The sequence below is a fragment of the Pocillopora verrucosa genome, chromosome 6, assembly GCF_036669915.1.
Source record: "Pocillopora verrucosa isolate sample1 chromosome 6, ASM3666991v2, whole genome shotgun sequence".
In the NCBI taxonomy this organism is placed as follows: Eukaryota; Metazoa; Cnidaria; class Anthozoa; order Scleractinia; family Pocilloporidae; genus Pocillopora; species Pocillopora verrucosa.
Window position 1 is genome coordinate 6956751 of NC_089317.1, and position 18660 is coordinate 6975410.

Genomic DNA, 18660 nt, shown 5'->3' on the forward strand with positions numbered 1-18660 from the left:
CTAAGGACCGCTTCCATGCAGGTTGAAAGCTGACTACTTTGAATAAATGTGTATCTCCAACCCTAAGTTTATCATCTTTCGATGACCAGCGAGGATTGTGTAGTCGTAATAATGGCCTCGCCAATTTAAACCGGTCAAGATCCCAACCGATGTAGCAAAAACCATCGTTTATTCGTGCCTTCGTAACAATCAGCAATTTCAGGAAAACCTTGCGCAAACCGCTTGAATCCATTATTTAGAGATTTTAATCCCTACAATGCACCGATACTTTCGATCGATCTGTTACATAGGAAGGCTTTTGATTGCTTTCATGCTAATCCGTTTCTTCCAAACGGTCTCTCACGTGAATCGGTCCATAATTTTTGTTAGGGAGGATCTCACAGAACTTCATCCCGACAAGAATGCTTTACAGGGCTGTAATTTACTGCGATGATCACATTTCACTTTCAAGAATGCTTTATTTGCTTTTCACTTCGTTGCAGTCCGCTTTACACCCATGGATTTTGAATTCTGGCGTTTTAAAAACCAGAATGAAATTTCTCAACCCCCCGGAGAACAACTCGCTCGGAGTGATTTGCAAAACAAATAGTAGCTTGTTCAAGTTCGCAGAAAAACATCAGCCGTAAATTTTCCAGAAAATTCTTTCGAAGTGTTGTGAATCTTTTATCATGGAAATTACTTACGATGGCATACATGCGTGACTAGTGTATTCGACATGAACTGATTCACGGTACGTTGTTGTCTGAGAGCATTTCCACCTTGCGATTATACTTTGGTACACAGTGGCTCTGGTAGATGAAAGGTGAGAAATTTTTTTTAATATTCGAGCCTTAAAGGAAACATTTTATGGTTGTTTTACTTGGTTCTGTTATTGTTAAACTTAAGCTGGAGTCCAGTACACCTATGATCACACTGTACATTAAAGATTACTGATTTATTATGCGAATATCAACCAGTGATATTCTGAGATTGAAACAGCCCTGTACGACCATTATAGAGCACGTAGGAAAGAAAAAAGTAACATTTGTTCTTTTTGATTTGACTGGAAGAATAACAGATGCTTGCTTTGAAATTCCTATCATGCAGTTGAATCATTTTAATGTCTATCGGATGTCTTTGAATCATTTCGCAACAAGAAAGGTTTTGAAATCTTTTTGAGTCAGTCAGCCATGACACTTTGGTACACTCTGGCTCTGGTAAATAAATTGTAAGAAAACTTGACTTATTAGACGAGCCTTAAGTTACACCTTGTATAGCTGTTTTACTCAGTTCTGTCATTGTCCAACTTAAACTGGAGTTTCATACGTTTTAGATCATACTGTTCATTTCAAGTAATTTAAGCTAGTTTATTGTACTATCATCAACTGCAACCAGTGGCAAATTGAGATCGAATTAGCTTCATACGACCATTATAGAGCACTTCGAAGAGGTAAAAGCAAAATTTTGTCTTTCTGATTCGATCGAACTAATGAACGTATGTTTGTTCTGAGAATGTGTTCATATACAGAAAAAATTTCCTCGTGTCTGCCATTAATTTGGCAGTTCCTGTCACGATCTCTGGCTTCGCTCTGATTCTGTTTCTTAGCTATAGGACTATAATCATTTGAGTCTTTATTATTCGTACTGGATGTCTCTGAATTACTTCGCAACGGGAAAAAGTTTTGGAAAGTGTGTAAGTCCATCAGCCATGAATAGCTTTGCGGTTATTGAACTGACTTTTGCGACTGATATTTGATTAAGTCAGGAAGCTTTTGCTGAAATGCTGATTGCATGCTTCGACAAAGCTATTTTTACTTTGACAACAGCGACCAAATGTTCTTAACAGCTGTCCTGTGATCTTCACCAGCGACAACATCATGCTAATGCAGGAAACCGTAATTAGTTTTGAGGATGTTAAGCCTACGAAACTGAAAGTAAGACTTTGCATTTCTCGATCTTCTACGCAGTCTTTAACTATTGTAAAAGAGACTTGCTTTTCAAGCAAAGGTTTTCTTCTCTAACTCTTGATTTATCGTAAGGTTGCGTAGTCTTCGACGCTTACTTTTAGTATTTTACTTTTAGGTACATAGCAAACTACGCATTTTGTGGGTAATCAGCCGAATTATATTTAAAAAGCATTGTCAGATAGTTTTCAAATAATGTCGCGCCAATTAATTCATCCTAAACGCGAAGGATAAAACCAAGTAAATTATTAGAGGGATGAGAAAATATAAGAGAGAGAATAATGGATTGCAGATGATCTCTTCAAGGATTCATCTTTGAGATTATAAAATGCAAACTCATGTGAAGTTATTTTTCTGTGGTTCTGCCCAAATGATCATGAAAAATGACCTCCGGCGGATAATAATCTTCTAGAATACCAAAAATAATTTAACGATAAAACTATCTGGTTTGAAAAGCAGGATCCTCTTGTGAGAAACGGCTACTTTCCCTATGAAACCAGTTTCCGCTTTCAGTCATACGTTTGGTAGTTGGACTTTAATTGTTCATACAGCAGAGTTAGCTCGGTAAGATGCAAATTGTAATCGTTTTGTTTATTTTCATTGTCATGCACCGACCGTTCAACCGCTATTACGCGATAGAAATCTCAAGCTCCTAATCTAACTGTTATAAACAGAGTTACATCTAAGAGTCAGAAGAGGCTTCAGGAAGAGCTTAAACAAAAAGAAAGAAGAAAGAAAGAATTATAAAAGGGGCTTGAAGATCTGACTCGGGTATTTCATCATTAGATATTATTGTTGTCTGTGATATTTTCTTTGCTCCGCGTCCAAGGGAGCCTACACCCTTGCGAAGATTTGCACGAGACATTATACCTTGGAAAATTTGCGGCAGAACACTAGCCGTGAATGTTCCCGAAAATGTTTTAGAGATTTTGTGAGTCTTTTATTATGGAAATTATCTTTGAATGCATGCATCCGTGAGTTCTGGGCGCGACAAGGACTGATTCACGGTATGTTGTTGCGTAGTCTTGGATCATTTATACGTTGCGATGATACTTTGGTTCACTTTGGTTCTGGTAAACCAAATGGAGGAAAACTTAAGTTATTATTCGAGCCTTAAATTACACCTTGTATGGCTACTTTACTTCGTTCTGTCATCGTCCAACGTAAACTGGAGTTTTATACGCTTATGATCATACTGCACATTTAATTTAAGCTTGTTTATTGTAGGTTCAATTGCAAACAGTGATTAATTGAGATTTAATTACCTTTTAATACGACTATTAAAGGGCACTTCAAAAAGGTAAAAGCAAAATTTTGTCTCTCTGATTCGTTCGGACCAATGAACGTATGTTAGTTCTGAAAATGAGTTCAGATACAAAAGCAATTTCCTCGTGGCTGCCATTAATTTGGCTGTTCCTGTCTCACTCTGTTGTCAACTGGCCTCGCTCTGAGTCTCTAAGTTTTCTCATCACTTTCAAGTCGATTGAGTAGATCATAAAAACTCTTATATTTCATTTGAAACAAAGCTGGAAGAAAAATTTGGGAGGTATTTGCGTTTTGATCGTGAACACAACTGGATTGAAGTTTTCTTATTCAACTTCCCCGCAAAGTTGTTTGTTTTGAGATTAATACATCAGTAAAAGTTTAACTTTGTTTTCAGCAAGTGAAATTGTTTATGTGTTACCTTTATGGTCAAATAAAATTCTTTCTTAGTCTTTTTTATTGTTATTGGATGTCTTTGAATCATTTCGCAACAAGAAAAAGTTTAGAAAGTTTGTAAGTTGGTCAGCCATGAATGACTTTGTGGTTATTTAATTAGTTGACTTTCGCGACGCAATATTTGTATATTGCAAATGGGGCTTGCTTTCAAGTAAAAGTCTTCTTCTCTGACTCTTGATTTATCGGTAGACTTCGTAGTCTTTGTCAGTTACCTTAAATGTTTTGCTTTTGGGTACATAACAAACTACGCATTTTGTGGGCAATCAGCCGAATTATATTTAAAACGCATTGTCGCATAGTTTTAGCATAATGCCGCGCCAACTGATCCTAAACCTAAAGGATACAACTAAATAAATTATCATAAAGATGGAAAAATATAGGAGAGAAAATAATCAACTAAAATATATACGTGGATTGCAGATGAACTGCTTCAAGGATTCATCTTTGATTTAAGAATATGCAGACTCATGTGAAGCTATTTTGCTGTGGTTCTGCCTAGATAATCGTGAAAAATGACTTTCAGCAGATAATTATCTTCTATGATACTAAACAAAATTTGAGGATAAAAATATCTGGTTTGAATAACAGGATCCTTTTGTGAGAAACGGCTACTTTCCCTGGGAAATCAGTTTCCACTTTAAGTCATGCGTTTGGAAGAGGGAATTTAATATTTCATACAACAGAGTTCACTCGGTAAGATGCAAATTGTTATTTTTTTTATTTATTCTCACTGTTATGCACCAACCGTTCAACTATCACGCGATAGAAATCTCGAGCTTCTAATCTAACTGTTTTAAACAGAGTTACATCTAAGAGTGAATAAAGCTTCTTAGGAAGAACCCAATCAAAAATAATAAAGAAAGAAAGGAGGCATGGAGATCTGACTCGGGTATTTCATCATTAAATATCATTATTGTAGTCTGTAATGTTTTTCGTCTGTGAGACATTATACCTTGAACAAATTAGCGGAAAGACTAAACTTGACCGATTCAATAAAATATATTTGATAAAAAACCTGGTAAAATACAAGAGAGACAATAATCAACAAAAATATTGACATGGATTAAAGATGAAATGCTTGAAGGATTAATCTTGGAGCTTTACGATATGCAAAAACTGTAATGTTTTCATTTTTTTAGCTTTGTGTGGTTCTGCCCAAATGGTCATGCAAATGGTCAATTCAACTTTAAAAATATATGGTTTGAAAAACAGGATCCTTTTGGGAGAGATGGCTGATTTCTCAAGCAAAAGTCATTTTCTGCTTTAAGTCGTACATTCAGTTGGAAGACTTAAATTGTACATACACCACAGTTGAATAAGTCCGATGCAAATTTTTATTGCTTCATTTATTCTCACTGTTACGCACCGACCGTTGTTTGGAAAGAAAAAGATCCTGAAGAACTTCTGTCTGATTGTACATTGTTTGCTGGTTTCAGGAAAATTTTGACAGGTGTGACTCACATACAAGTAATATTTATAAATCGTGTTTAGTGTTGCATACCTTAACCACGTGCACCTCTGCTGCACACGTAACCTATCAGTCTGGCAATCAATCCTAGTAATCCAATTTAAAGAATGGAGAAAGTAAGAATATATCAATTCTGTATAGTGCACCACTCTCTCTATTTTACGGTTTAATAATGATTGTGTTTCTCTTTTTCAGAAATCTTGACATCATCCCTTTCTTGCATGCCACATCTTGAAGGAAGAAAATTCGATTAAAGGTATGTAGACATGTACTCTACATGCGATCTTGCGATAAGGAAATTGATTTAAACTCACATTGCTGTCCATGAGAAGAGTTGACCCGAAGAAAGAGCAGGTACAGACAGAATAGTAAAGTTATTCACTCCGTAACTTTAACTTTAACTTTAATAACCCGTTGTTGACTTACGGTATTTCTCTCGCGTAAATGCGTATAATTACGAATATTTTAACATAAGCCTTGAAAATAAGTGTATGGTGAAGACATACTTGATACATAAGCTATTTTTTTTCTTTTTTCAGGACGATTGCGTCGCCTCTTCACGAGCTCCGGGTGTAATTATTTCGTTTGAAGGACCGTTCTCGAGAAGATCACGTGAAGGGTAAGAAGATTCATGAAATATGAATTGATGCGCATTAAAAGGTCACTTTATTTAGATTTCATACTTTAGTAAGAGTCTGTTTTGTTTTCAGACCAGCTGTTTTACTTCCAGCAGTCGTTACTGATCTAGATTAAAGGGACAGGGAAATGCTTTAGTTAAGATTGGAACACGTAATGCGTATCAGTGAGGGCGGATTAATTGCTGTTTTCGTAGGCGACAGGAAACTGAAAGCGAAACCCTTTCTTCACAGTTCGATTTCCGTCGCTAGAGAATGACTTGCCTTCTCCAATTCAATATGTTTTCCGAGAACTCGAGTTAGGCATTATTTATCGATGATATTTTTTCGACAAAATTATTGTGCCTTTAAATTCAATCTGATAAACCACAGGACATGTGACCACAAGTAATGTTTGGGACAAATCGTCCAGTCTTAGTTATATAGTTAACTAATTTTCCACAAAATGTGGGTCTTATTTAGTGCATATAAGCAGATAAATCTAACAGTGCTAAAACATAATATTTACAGAGAGGCTTTCTTATTCAGAAAACCCAAAAAGATAGGGAATATTTCCATAACAAATAACCATTAAGGAGGTTGGGATGGAAAAAAAAATGGCGAATGAGGTTCAGTGTGCACTGAAGAGGCTATTGAGCATTTGAACTCTAATCCCAAAGCAATCTTTCTTTGTGCTTCAGCATATAGCTTTACTTCACAGGTAACAGGAACCACTGAATAGTCTGCAGATGTTAAATTTATGCAACAGCCAATTCGAAGCTAAGTTTCCCAAAAACTATCAATATTTTCCTTCGCAGTTTGTCGAATGACATATTTACATATTAGATTTCCTCAGTTTCCAGTTTCAACCTGCTGTGTTCTGAAGTTAGCAGACACATGCAGTATCCATGAATTGAAATATCTGAAGGTTTTACCATTATAGGATTCCTCTTGAGTTCAATTATTTTCCAACAACCCCTTTTAAGCATGATCGAGTGAAACAGTCTTATGTCGTGATAATAAGCTCACAACACGCTTCTACTCAAAGACATCCATGTTTATAATTATCATGCAACTTCTTGATTAGCAAAAACGAAGTTGGAACATTTGGCTGTGAATGAGTTGCATTAGGATTTAAAGCAGACACTTCAATTACTTTTTTTCATGTGGAGGTTACTTTTGATGATGTTTGTAGCATGTTGAAGCACAAAATCTAACTCAATGCGGGACGAATTGTGATGATTGTGTAAACAATCCAACATGTTCAAGATATTGATAAATCACCATTACATATAATTGTTAACAGCCAAAACGTTTGTATAAAAGTATATTTCATTGGATGGCCAAAGGGATTTTTAGGGGATGGTAAAAATAATGAAAACCATTATGGCCCATACCATTTTACAACTGCTTAAATTAAATGATGAAATTTAAAATATTTCATATCTAGCCCAATCATGGATTTTTAGAAGAAGGAGATCCTAGATTGTTTAAAATATAGTAATCTGAAAGTTGACTTTATGGAAAATGGCTAAGAGAGGCTGTTTATTTTTGTCCAATGAAAAGTGTATGAAAATAGCTGGCACACTGAAAGGCTTAAAATGATTTAAGTAAGACACGTGTATTCCGTAAGTCTCACCAGAAGAACAGAACTCAACACAAAGAAGAAGTTGTGGATAACATTTTTTCTAAAATGGATGTACTTCGTAAATGAGAGCAAGTAACATTATTTTGTTATGTCCATAAAAAAACAGTGTTTTGTTTCATTTTCTCTGAAATTAAAAACCAGTTTTTTTTTGTCAGCTTGACTCCTTGTTTACTTTTTAGAGGCCTAAACTTGAGTGTTGTAAATTATCAAAATCATGGAAAAACACAAGAAAAAGTAAATCTTACTTTATGTTATTGACATTACATTACAGACATAACATTATGGACATCATATCATAGACATTATATTATGGACATTATGACTGCATGACTTTCATTATGGCAATTCTTTTGGGAGAAATAAATGCTTCATGCATACCAGTTTTGTTAAAATTTATCACATCCAAGTTTGCAGTGCTTTTTAACTAAACACTGATAACAATAACTATAACAACAACTGTACATTAGCGGTAGCAACACAACGCTGACATGAGGAGTATAAATTTTCAAAAGTTTGAGTGAGTGTGAATTAGGTTTACCGAAAAACACATTGTATTTAGAGTCAGTACCTTCTGTATCTGAAGATGATAAATTAAAATATAGCACGCAATGTTTCAGAAATTTAGCTTAGAACAAGCAATACTTCAACTTTCAAAGGCCACTGCTCTAATAATACTGTAGAGAAAGTTGTCAATTCATACAGTTCAGTGCAGTGTAACTTTCCCAAATAGTATCGACTGGCTTATTAAGAGTCAATGAATAGTACTCTTGCAAAAAGTCCAGAACAATCCAAGTTTAGTAATTAAAGTAGTGTTTAACTACTGCAATCTGCAGTTAGTTTGATTATTTATTTGCAAACATTTTCTTTTTGAAGATATTTAAAAAGCCTCTCAATATATGAAAGACTTGGAACATTGAAACGTCCAGTGCCTTTCAGCTCTTTAGAGCAACAGAAGACTCTTCTCCTGTTGACAATATCAATATTGCTTCTCAGAGGCCAGTTAAATGTTTCCAGAACTTGGTGAAGAAATTTGATTTCAACCTCATCATCAGTAACCCTAACGGCTCTTCCAATGTAAAACTTGGTGTCACACGAGAAACCCGCCTGTAATTGTTGTCGAGTTAAGTATTATTTCTGTTACGTATTAGTCTTTGTTTTTGTATTATTGACGCTTCGATATCATATGTCAGACCTCGTGCGTTGTCGTTTGCGGTAGATAGTTTAACAAGAGAGCTTATTGCGAGTGTTTCTGCGTTCATTGCGACTCATTCAGGCGTTACAGAGAGGACAATCGGTAAGCGACCGTATTATTGTATTGATTTCCTTGTTTTCCTTTCCTGTTACCGAATGTTGCATTGTTAGCTGTGTTTGCGCTCGTGTAATTGATATGTATTCGTGTCATAAAATTGTTTATTTATCTTAGTTTCAGTCCTTAGTATCGCTTAGACTAGGTTTTTTAATTGTATTTTAGTTTGACGGTTTTGGACATCAAGTCACAATTATTACGAATAAACTACGTTTGGAATTATAATTGGTCTTTGGTGTCTCGAATCAGTATTTCGCTCGATGTCCTCGCATTAAATCCGGTGTATCTTTGGGACATCCCGACGTTGTTTCGACGCCTGGAGCTATAGTCAAACGATTTCTCAAGAAAGATTAAGAGCGTATTGGATCTTTTGTGCGTCGGATCCTGCAATCATCATCAAATAGATAATAGCCAACGAACGAAACATGCAATTAAATCGAAAGGAGTAAGATCTCATGGCCGAAAGCGCTGGAGAAGGTCTAGAAAACCTCGTAGACCACGTGGAGTTTGAAGATTCAGACGATAAGCATGAAGCGCCTCGTCGAAGCGCAAGAGAAAAGCATTCAACGGAAAAGGGGTCCGAATATGTACGAAATCTTCGCCTTCAGGCCGTTATTACGGCAAAAAGGTCTTGGCGAAAACAAATCAATTCCATTCATTCGACTCTGGTGACTCGAAAGGACATTGCGTTACTAACAGCAGGATGCGAAGAGCTGGAGAGGAAGATGACGCAATTGTCCCTGTCGCACGAGGCACTGGAGGCCGTGATTGAAGAAGAGGAAGAGAGAAACCGCTTGTACGAGGAATTTGAAGTTGTTTCTCGCGAAAACAACGAAGCCCTGAGAATGGTTAGCGACCGAATAAACTTCTTGCAGCAAGAACAGGACTCTAAGAGTTCAACGATTTCACGATCAACCAAGACAAGCAAAATTTCCGAAAGGTCAAGCCGTAAATCTTCTCGTTCGTCTTCTCGAAACCCATCCCTATCTTTACGAGAGAAAAGAGTGCAACTTGAGGGAGACATCGCCTCTCTAAGAGCTACAATGGCGCTCGCTAAGGAGAGACAAGAGAAGGAAATAGAACACCGAGCGAAAATGGACGAGGTGCAAAGAAGAAAGATGGAAATCGCACGAGAAGAAGAACGCGCCAAAGAAGAATTAAAGGCTCTAGAGGAGAACTTTCGTATCAAACAAGAATTGGTCAAGAAAGAAGCTCAAATGATTGCTTCCATTAAACATGAAGAGCAAGATGGCGAAATTATCCTAGACGAATTCCCTGTCAGTCCTCCCTTGGAGACGGACTCGAAAGCGCTTTTAGAAAAGTTTCTTGATGACCAATCAGCGTCGATTTCCAATGTAAAAGTATCCGTGTCAAGTCAGCTGCCTTTCATCCCGGCTCCATGGACACCTATTAGCCAACCTAAAGGAAGCATTACTGAATCAACAAAGCCAACCTTTAGTCCATTGAATCCCTTCACTCCGCGTACCGGACCAATCTACACTTCAGCAAGGACTCCTCATGTTAATCCCTTCTCATCAGAAGTTCCAAGAATGACCTTTCCGTCCCTTGCTAGCAGAGAGAAACACGAGTACGGATACCCTTCACCAACAGACAGTAACTCAGAAGGCCAGGTTCAATCAAAACTAATCGAAGTTGCAAAGCTACTGGCGGAAACCCAGAACCAAAGTCGTCTTCCGCTCCCCGAACCAGGAATATTCGATGGCGATCTGTTGCAGTATCCTGTTTGGGTAAAAGCATTTGAAACCCTCATAGAAGGAAGAGCTGTTAGACCATCTGAGAGGCTTCATTTTCTCGGAAGATATGTGAAGGGAGGAGCTAAAGAAGTTGTAGATAGCTTTCTGCTTCTAGACTCAGAAGATGCGTACGATAAAGCCAAAGAGATGCTCAAGAAGCGCTTTGGCGATCCCTTTGCTGTAGCAGCAACCTGTCGCAAGAAACTTGAATCGTGGCCAAAGATTCATCCAAGCGATAGTACTGCCTTGAGAAAATATTCAGATTTCTTAGTCCAATGTCAGAAGTTAATGGAGAAGATAGGAAGTCTTCGTGTCCTAAACGATGATCATGAAAACCGGAAACTCGTTGCAAAGCTACCGAAGTGGGCTAGTAATCGCTGGAGTCGACTTGCATTTAACTGGAAGGAGGAAAACGAAGTCTTCCCCCCCTTCTCGGAATTCGTGAAGTTCGTGGTAAAGGAGGCGGACATCGTTTGCGACCCTGTACTGTCTTCGCCACCCCTCAATGAAGAAGACAGTAACAGAACAATAAGCGAGAGAAATAAGGACAAGAAACCAAGGTTTCCTAGAAGACCTCGTGATGCAAATGCGTTTACAACAAGTTCAAACGAAGAGAAAGGCGGGCCGGCAGAAACCAAACCACCTTTAGCAGTTAAGTCGTGTTCCTACTGCAAGAAATCTCACGATATAGACGCATGCCCAGAATTTGTCAAGAGAACAATCAGTGAAAGAAAGGAGTTTGCTTCAGCGAAAGGACTCTGCTTCGGCTGCCTACAACATGGTCATTTGTCCAAAGATTGCAAGGAAAGAAAAAGATGCAGTGTTTGTAAACGACAGCATCCGACGCCTCTGCATGGCGACTTCAGGAAGCGCGAAGAAAACACCCGCGATAAAGGAGACCCTAACCAGATGCCAAATTCTGCAGCTTGCTTTATGAATGGTCAGAGTAGAAGTCAGGCGAACTCAATGATTGTCCCGGTTTGGTTGAGCCACGCCAGCAATCCACGGACTGAGCGACTAGTGTACGCTCTTTTAGACGATCAATCAGACACGACGTTTGTTGCAGATAACGTCCTCAATCATCTTGATGTGTCAGGACCTGAGACGAACTTGTTGTTATCAACAATGCATGCCACCGATGAGCTGATTAAGAGTAGAAAGGTAGGAGGCCTCATCGTGCAAGACTTCAAGCGACAAATCACTCTTCACTTACCTAAAGCCTTTTCTCGTGAAATTATTCCAGCGAAGAGATCTCACATTCCAAGACCCGAGTCAGCGCTCCAGTGGCCTCATTTGGAGAAGATTGCAGAACAGATTGCACCCTATCAGGAAGATGTGGAGATAGGAATTCTGATAGGATCAGATTGTCCACGTGCAATAATGCCTAGAGAAATAATTCCCGGAGAAGATGACAGCCCTTACGCTTTGAGATCTGACCTTGGCTGGGGAATCATTGGAAAGATATCCCAACCCCTTAGCGGAGAAGATGGGGACGAAGATGAGATAGGCGTCTCTCACCGAATTTATACGATTGAATCATGCGAGCCACTTGACCCTCAAGCAGATCTAGAAGGACTCAACAAGAGAAGTTGCAATTTCTCGGTCAAAACAAACGTGAAAGAAGTGATCAATCCCTTTCAAGTCATGAAAATGTTTGAAATGGACTTCTCCGAAAAAAGGGCAGACAGGCAAGGAACACTGTCCCAAGACGACTTACAGTTTCTAAAGAAGATGGAAGAAGGAATCCGACAGACTGCTGACGGACATTATGAGATGCCACTTCCCTTTCGAGGCAACACTCCGAAACTTCCAAACAACAAGTCACTGGCCTTACGTCGTCTGAACAAACTAAAGACGCGAATGGAAAACAATGTGAAGTATCGTCAAGATTATATGACATTCATGCAAGACATCATCAGAAAGGGTTTCGCTGAAAGGGTGCCACATGAACAAAGGCCCGATGACGATGGAAAGTCGTGGTACATCCCCCATCACGGAGTTTACCACCCTCAAAAGCCTGACAAAATCAGAATTGTCTTCGATTGCAGCGCAACCTTCATGGGCCATTCATTAAACAAGTACCTCCTTCAAGGTCCAGACTTAACAAACTCCCTGGTTGGCGTCCTCTGTCGATTCAGAAAGGAACTGATAGCATTCATGTGTGACCTAGAAGCTATGTTTCACCAGTTCAAGGTGAAAGAAGAAGATCGTGACTACTTGAGATTCTACTGGTGGGAGAATGGCGACATTACGAAAACCCCAGTGCAGTACCGCATGACCGTGCATCTATTCGGAGCTGCATCCTCTCCTGGATGCTCGAACTTTGGGCTCAAGAAAACTGCTACCGACAATGAGTGCGAGTTTGGCTCCGACGCAGCTGAGTTTATAAAAAAGGATTTCTACGTTGACGATGGCCTCAAGTCGGTTGCTACAGTCTCTGAAGCTACGTCATTAATAGAGAACACTAAGAGTATCTGCGCCAGAGGGGGAATGCGTCTTCATAAATTCATCTCTAATTCCAAAGAAGTAATTGCTAAGATTGCCCCTGATGATCGAGCAAAGGGTGTTAAGGATCTCGACCTTCACAATGATGTCCTCCCAATAGAGCGCGCACTGGGCGTTCAGTGGTGCGTGGAGTCAGACACCTTTCAATTTCGTATCGTCCTGCAAGACAAACCCTTGACCCGACGTGGAATTTTATCAACCATCAGTTCCGTATACGACCCCCTGGGATTCCTAGCGCCAGTGATCCTGACTGGCAGACAAATTCTCCAGAGTCTTTGCCGAGATAAACCTGACTGGGACGATCCAGTACCTGAGCCACTGCGACATAGTTGGGAAAAATGGAGAAACAGTCTACATCACTTAGAGAAACTGAAGATCCAGAGGTGCTACAAGCCACATGCGTTCGGAGAACTCACGTCCGTGCAGCTCCACCACTTTTCGGACGCAAGCGACCACGGATACGGCCAATGTTCGTACTTGCGTCTTACAGATGACACTGGTCGAGTCCACTGCAGCTTCGTTATGGGCAAGGCCCGAGTAACTCCACTGAAACCTGTTACGATCCCTCGACTCGAACTGACCGCAGCCCTGCTCTCCGTAAGGATCAGCGCCTCATTGCAAGAAGAGCTTGAGTACGACCAGATTACAGAGGTGTTTTACACAGATAGCCAAGTCGTCCTCGGCTATATCAAGAACGACGCCCGGCGTTTCCACGTCTTCGTGGCCAACCGGGTCCAACAAATTCGAGACAACAGCACCCCCGATCAGTGGAAATACATCGAGACTAAAGAAAATCCTGCGGACGAATCCTCGCGTGGCCTTTCTCCTCAAGACCTGATCGACTCCCGGTGGCTCAACGGACCACCTTTCTTATGGCAACGAGAGCTTCCAAACAGGAATGACGATGTAAATATTGACCTCTCTCCAGACGATCCGGAGGTCAAGAAAGTTCAAGTTTTCGCTACCGGAGTTCGACATGAAAGGATGGCAACCATTTCCGAACGCTTAGAGTACTTCTCCGATTGGCACAGGGCCAAGAGAGCTGTCGCTGCATGTATGAAGTTCAAAGCATCCCTTCAACAAAGTCCTAAGAAACCGTTACATGCAGCAAAGAAAACAGGCAAAGAGAAAGACACATCGACATACAGATCGCCGTCGGTGGATGAAATGCGAAAGGCCGAGCAGGCAATTTTAAAGTCACTCCAAGAAGAAGTTTTTCCCGAAGAAATCAAGATTCTCAAATCCTTAGAAGTGCAAAACGACGATGCCAGTCGAGAATTTGCAAAGAGACGAAATTTATCCATGAAGAAGACAAGTTCGCTCTATCGACTAGATCCCTTCCTAGACAAATATGGCGTCTTACGAGTTGGTGGCCGGATTAGAAACGCTCTGGTATCTTATGAAATTAAGCATCCAGTCATCCTCCCAAGTAAAGGCCACATCACCGCCTTGTTGGTGAGATATCACCACGAGAGGATAAGCCATCAAGGCCGAGGGATGACGCTAAACGACCTGCGGTCACATGGATACTGGGTAATCGGTGGGAGTTCATCAGTTTCCCGATGCATCTCCAAATGCGTGACTTGCCGAAGGCTCCGTGGGGCATTACAAGAACAGAAGATGGCAAATTTACCTGAAGACAGACTGGAACCAGCTCCGCCCTTTACTCACTGCGGAGTCGACTATTTTGGTCCGTGGCTCATTAAGGAAGGCCGTAAAGAATTGAAGCGTTATGGAGCGTTGTTTACATGTTTGTCAAGCCGTGCAATCCACCTCGAAGTATCAGCAACCCTAGAAACTGATTCTTTCATTAACGCTTTGCGCCGATTCATCAGTCGCCGAGGCCCCGTACGAACGATCAGATGCGACCAGGGAAGTAACCTTGTAGGTGCCAAGAACGAGTTACAGAAAGCGCTGTCCTCAATGGATCAGACCCGCGTTCGCCATTTCCTTTTGGAACGCAACTGCGATTGGATTGAATTCCAGCTAAACGTACCATCAGCTAGCCACATGGGTGGCGTTTGGGAACGACAGATAAGAACGGCACGTAACGTACTTTCCGTCCTACTAGACCAATGCGGAAGCCAGCTGAATGACGAATCCCTTCAAACCTTAATGACGGAGGTAGAAGCAGTGGTCAATAGCCGCCCCTTAACCGTTGAGAATTTAACGTCACCGGACGCATTGGAACCACTCACTCCTAATCATCTGCTTACAGGAAAGTCAAGAATCGTTCTACCACCACCTGGAGAGTTTCAGCGTGCTGATCTATATCTTCGAAAGAGATGGAGACGAGTCCAACACTTGGCTAACGAGTTTTGGGTGCGTTGGAAAAAAGAGTTCCTTCATACTCTTCAACTGCGACAGAAGTGGATACGTCCGAGACGTAACCTTCAGCAAGGAGATGTTGTAATCATCAGCAACGACAATCTTCCTCGGAATATGTGGCAGATCGCCCGCGTAGAAGAAGCTTATGATGACCCTGATGGTTACGTGCGAAAGGCAAAGCTAGCAGTGGGAGACGCTTCTTTGGATGACAAGGGACGCAGAGTCAAGCACATCAGCTACCTTGAACGACCTGTACAGAAACTGGTACTTCTTGTACCAAGCAATGACGTGGAGGATTCGGACCGGGGAGTCCCCACCAAGGAGCCTTAAGGACCTAGATACCGTACCTTTGGATTTCACTCAAGGATTCGACGAACACTTGTGAACCTATGAACCGGATTTGACTTTATAATTTGATTAGCACTTGATTGAACACTTGATTAACTGATAACCTAAGTTGTATTAAATTGATTAGCTCAATTTAGGGGAGCCATGTAATTGTTGTCGAGTTAAGTATTATTTCTGTTACGTATTAGTCTTTGTTTTTGTATTATTGACGCTTCGATATCATATGTCAGACCTCGTGCGTTGTCGTTTGCGGTAGATAGTTTAACAAGAGAGCTTATTGCGAGTGTTTCTGCGTTCATTGCGACTCATTCAGGCGTTACAGAGAGGACAATCGGTAAGCGACCGTATTATTGTATTGATTTCCTTGTTTTCCTTTCCTGTTACCGAATGTTGCATTGTTAGCTGTGTTTGCGCTCGTGTAATTGATATGTATTCGTGTCATAAAATTGTTTATTTATCTTAGTTTCAGTCCTTAGTATCGCTTAGACTAGGTTTTTTAATTGTATTTTAGTTTGACGGTTTTGGACATCAAGTCACAATTATTACGAATAAACTACGTTTGGAATTATAATTGGTCTTTGGTGTCTCGAATCAGTATTTCGCTCGATGTCCTCGCATTAAATCCGGTGTATCTTTGGGACATCCCGACGTTGTTTCGACGCCTGGAGCTATACCGCCTTGCATGTGTCTCAGTAGGCAAGAACCAGAAGACAGCAGAAACATTAGTTAGAGCACATGCTCGATAAAACTGAATTGTAAGGAGCATGCTCTTAATGGGATACTCCACATACCAAAGTTACATGTACACCCAAGTACTAGTGTAGTATTAATATTATGGATATCAGCACAATCAGAAAAGAGAATTAATTTGTAATTGGGCCTGATTAAGATAAATTTATCAGTTCTGATGAAGTCAATTATTAAAAGTTTAGAAATAAACAAAAATACTACCTTATTCTTACCAGTGCAAAAAAAGTTCCACATTGTAATATCTGTACCAAAATTGTGTAATGTCCACAACAGGAAGTTTTTACCTTAAGCTCAAAATCTAACTACAGAATAAAGGATACCACTAGATTTTTGAAAAGCTATATAAAGCAGCTTTGTTCTTCTTATTATTATTAAATGATTTTTGTCTGAATAGTCAATTCACAAGAAAAAAGTGTCAAGTGAACACAAACAATTGAAGGTTGAATTTTTTTGTCGTGTCTGTAACAAAGTTTAACACGAAAATTTTGGAAGCCTTTGTTAAAGGAAAGTTTCTTTACTGCTGATAGTCAAGTACCTTGTGAGGAATGTTTTTACAAATTATAAATTGAAAAGTGTGCCGAATAAGTTTGTTAAGGAAATTGCTTTCCAAAAAATTTGTCTCTGAATGTATTATGTCTGTAACATGGAATTTCCCTCATGATTCTCAGAATAAGCACACATGCAAGAAACTTCTGTTCAGTAACATTATGATGTACAACTTTTGATTAATACTTTAATTTTGGTTCTATTCCTCATAGGGACTCAGAATTGTTTCTTTGTCACACGCTCTGACAAGACAAAAAAAATTTTTCTTTATTTCAATATTGGAGTTGTTACACCACAAATGTTCTTTGGCAACAAAGGAGAAAAAAACATTGTAACTGTATAAATTTTGTGCATACAAACAATGTTTACTTTTGGAAACTATACAGCTTTAAAATTCATTTGTTACACCCATTTGTTTACCAGTATTTAAGCTTACCCATCACAATTGAGTGCTATTGAGGTCAAAAGGAAAAGATATGGATGAACAAAAGAAATTTCTAGCTACATGTGCATTAGTTTTTGTTTTTCTTGAATTATTATCATTTAATTGCGTTATACTGTGTTAACTTATTATACGCTAAGCATGACATCAATCAGACTTTTAAAACCAAAACAAAGACCAAGCGTGCAAACTTGACCAAAACAAAACATAGTGTGTCCTTTATTGTTTAAAAATAATATATACAGATATTGAACATGCTAAGCATGTTGTGTTGGGGTGTTGTTTGTGTGTTTTATCACCTTTGTCCCTGAAATCATACTGAGGGTCGCATTCAGTCAGCCATTGTGTATCATGGTGGTTTTTGTTGTTGTTGTTGTTGTTTTTTTGTTCCAGTTGACTTTTGATATTTATAATTAAATAAATAAAGGGGGTAAGTTTCTAAAGAGACTGTGGTGCTGCCTGTGTGGGAGAGTATATACCAGAATAATTAAATATTATCAACTGAGTTGATAAGGTTTAAAAAAATGAAAATTTGAGTGTCAGCCCTTTGTCAGAGCAATTGGGGTAACAAACAAATTATCAGTTTTAAACTTGTCAAGGTGGCAAATTTTTGTTATCAACTCAGTTGATAATACAAAATTACTCCATGAATGACTATAGAATGTTGTGGTTAATACCCCTTATAACCTTGGGGCACCTGTTAGTGCCCTTGTAACTGTCTTTGTCTTTCATAACTGATATGTGGTAACTGTTGTTCTGCTGCTTCCCTTTTCAGACTTTCTGACTTTATCCCTGATTCAAGGGTTATTTTCGTGAACCCAGGAAACTCTATACAAGGTAGATTAGGTCTTGCTGTTTTTTTATTTCTCTCATTTTTGAAACTTGCCTTCATTTTGTCAATCTGTATGTATTTAATAATTTATTTGCGGGGAATAATTGTGTCCTGTTTCCATATTTTAAAATTCTGCATGCTCTCACTGCACTTATATCCATGTGAGTATTAATTATTTTGTCTGGTAATGTTATGTCAAGAACTATGCATAATATTACTTACCTAAAATGTGCAAATATTGGTAACCAGAAGTAGTTATAATATAATTATGGTATTGGTATTGGTACAGTCTTGGCTCTGGTCATGGAACTGCAGGTTTTGCATGGTAATCAACCTGTAAAATGTGCACTGATTTTTACTGCTACTGATCAATCTCCTACCACAATGAAGTTACTGTGATGCTCTTTATATAGTTGATCTACTTTTGAGAGTGGTGGTGTATGATATCCTTTGGAAG

At 39.3% G+C, this 18660-nt stretch overlaps 2 protein-coding genes across 4 annotated transcripts in view; both read left to right on the forward strand.

Moving 5' to 3' along the window:
* The first annotated feature begins 370 nt into the window (after positions 1 to 370).
* LOC136281507 (uncharacterized) lies at positions 371 to 16400 on the forward strand. Of its 3 annotated transcripts, none has more exons than XR_010717806.1 (5): positions 371 to 802; positions 5326 to 5386; positions 5670 to 5749; positions 8386 to 15967; positions 16145 to 16400. XR_010717806.1 is itself a non-coding variant. In XM_066167916.1 (5 exons), the coding sequence occupies exon 5, from the start codon at positions 9154 to 9156 to the stop codon at positions 15613 to 15615; it is 6462 nt and encodes a 2153-aa protein (XP_066024013.1). In that variant the 5' UTR covers positions 371 to 802; positions 5326 to 5386; positions 5670 to 5749; positions 8386 to 8686; positions 8864 to 9153; the 3' UTR covers positions 15616 to 16400. The 3 variants fall into 3 exon arrangements, 2 of the variants coding, with proteins under 2 accessions (XP_066024013.1, XP_066024014.1); XM_066167916.1 differs by having other exon boundaries at positions 8386 to 8686; positions 8864 to 16400; XM_066167917.1 differs by lacking the exon at positions 371 to 802 and adding an exon at positions 2387 to 2507 and having other exon boundaries at positions 8386 to 16400.
* Positions 16401 to 18155: 1755 nt separating this feature from the next.
* Positions 18156 to 18660, forward strand: part of LOC136281508 (NLR family CARD domain-containing protein 3-like) — a 16783-nt gene continuing 16278 nt past the window's right edge. Inside the window, exon 1 of the mRNA XM_066167918.1 lies at positions 18156 to 18208. The gene's annotated coding sequence lies outside the window, so the exon portion shown is untranslated. The remainder of the gene's footprint in view (positions 18209 to 18660) is intronic.

Coding starts and splice junctions, on each gene's coding strand:
- LOC136281507 (XM_066167916.1), top strand. CDS start 9,154: ATGGCCGAAAGCGCTGGAGAAGGTCTAGAAAACCTCGTAGACCACGTG.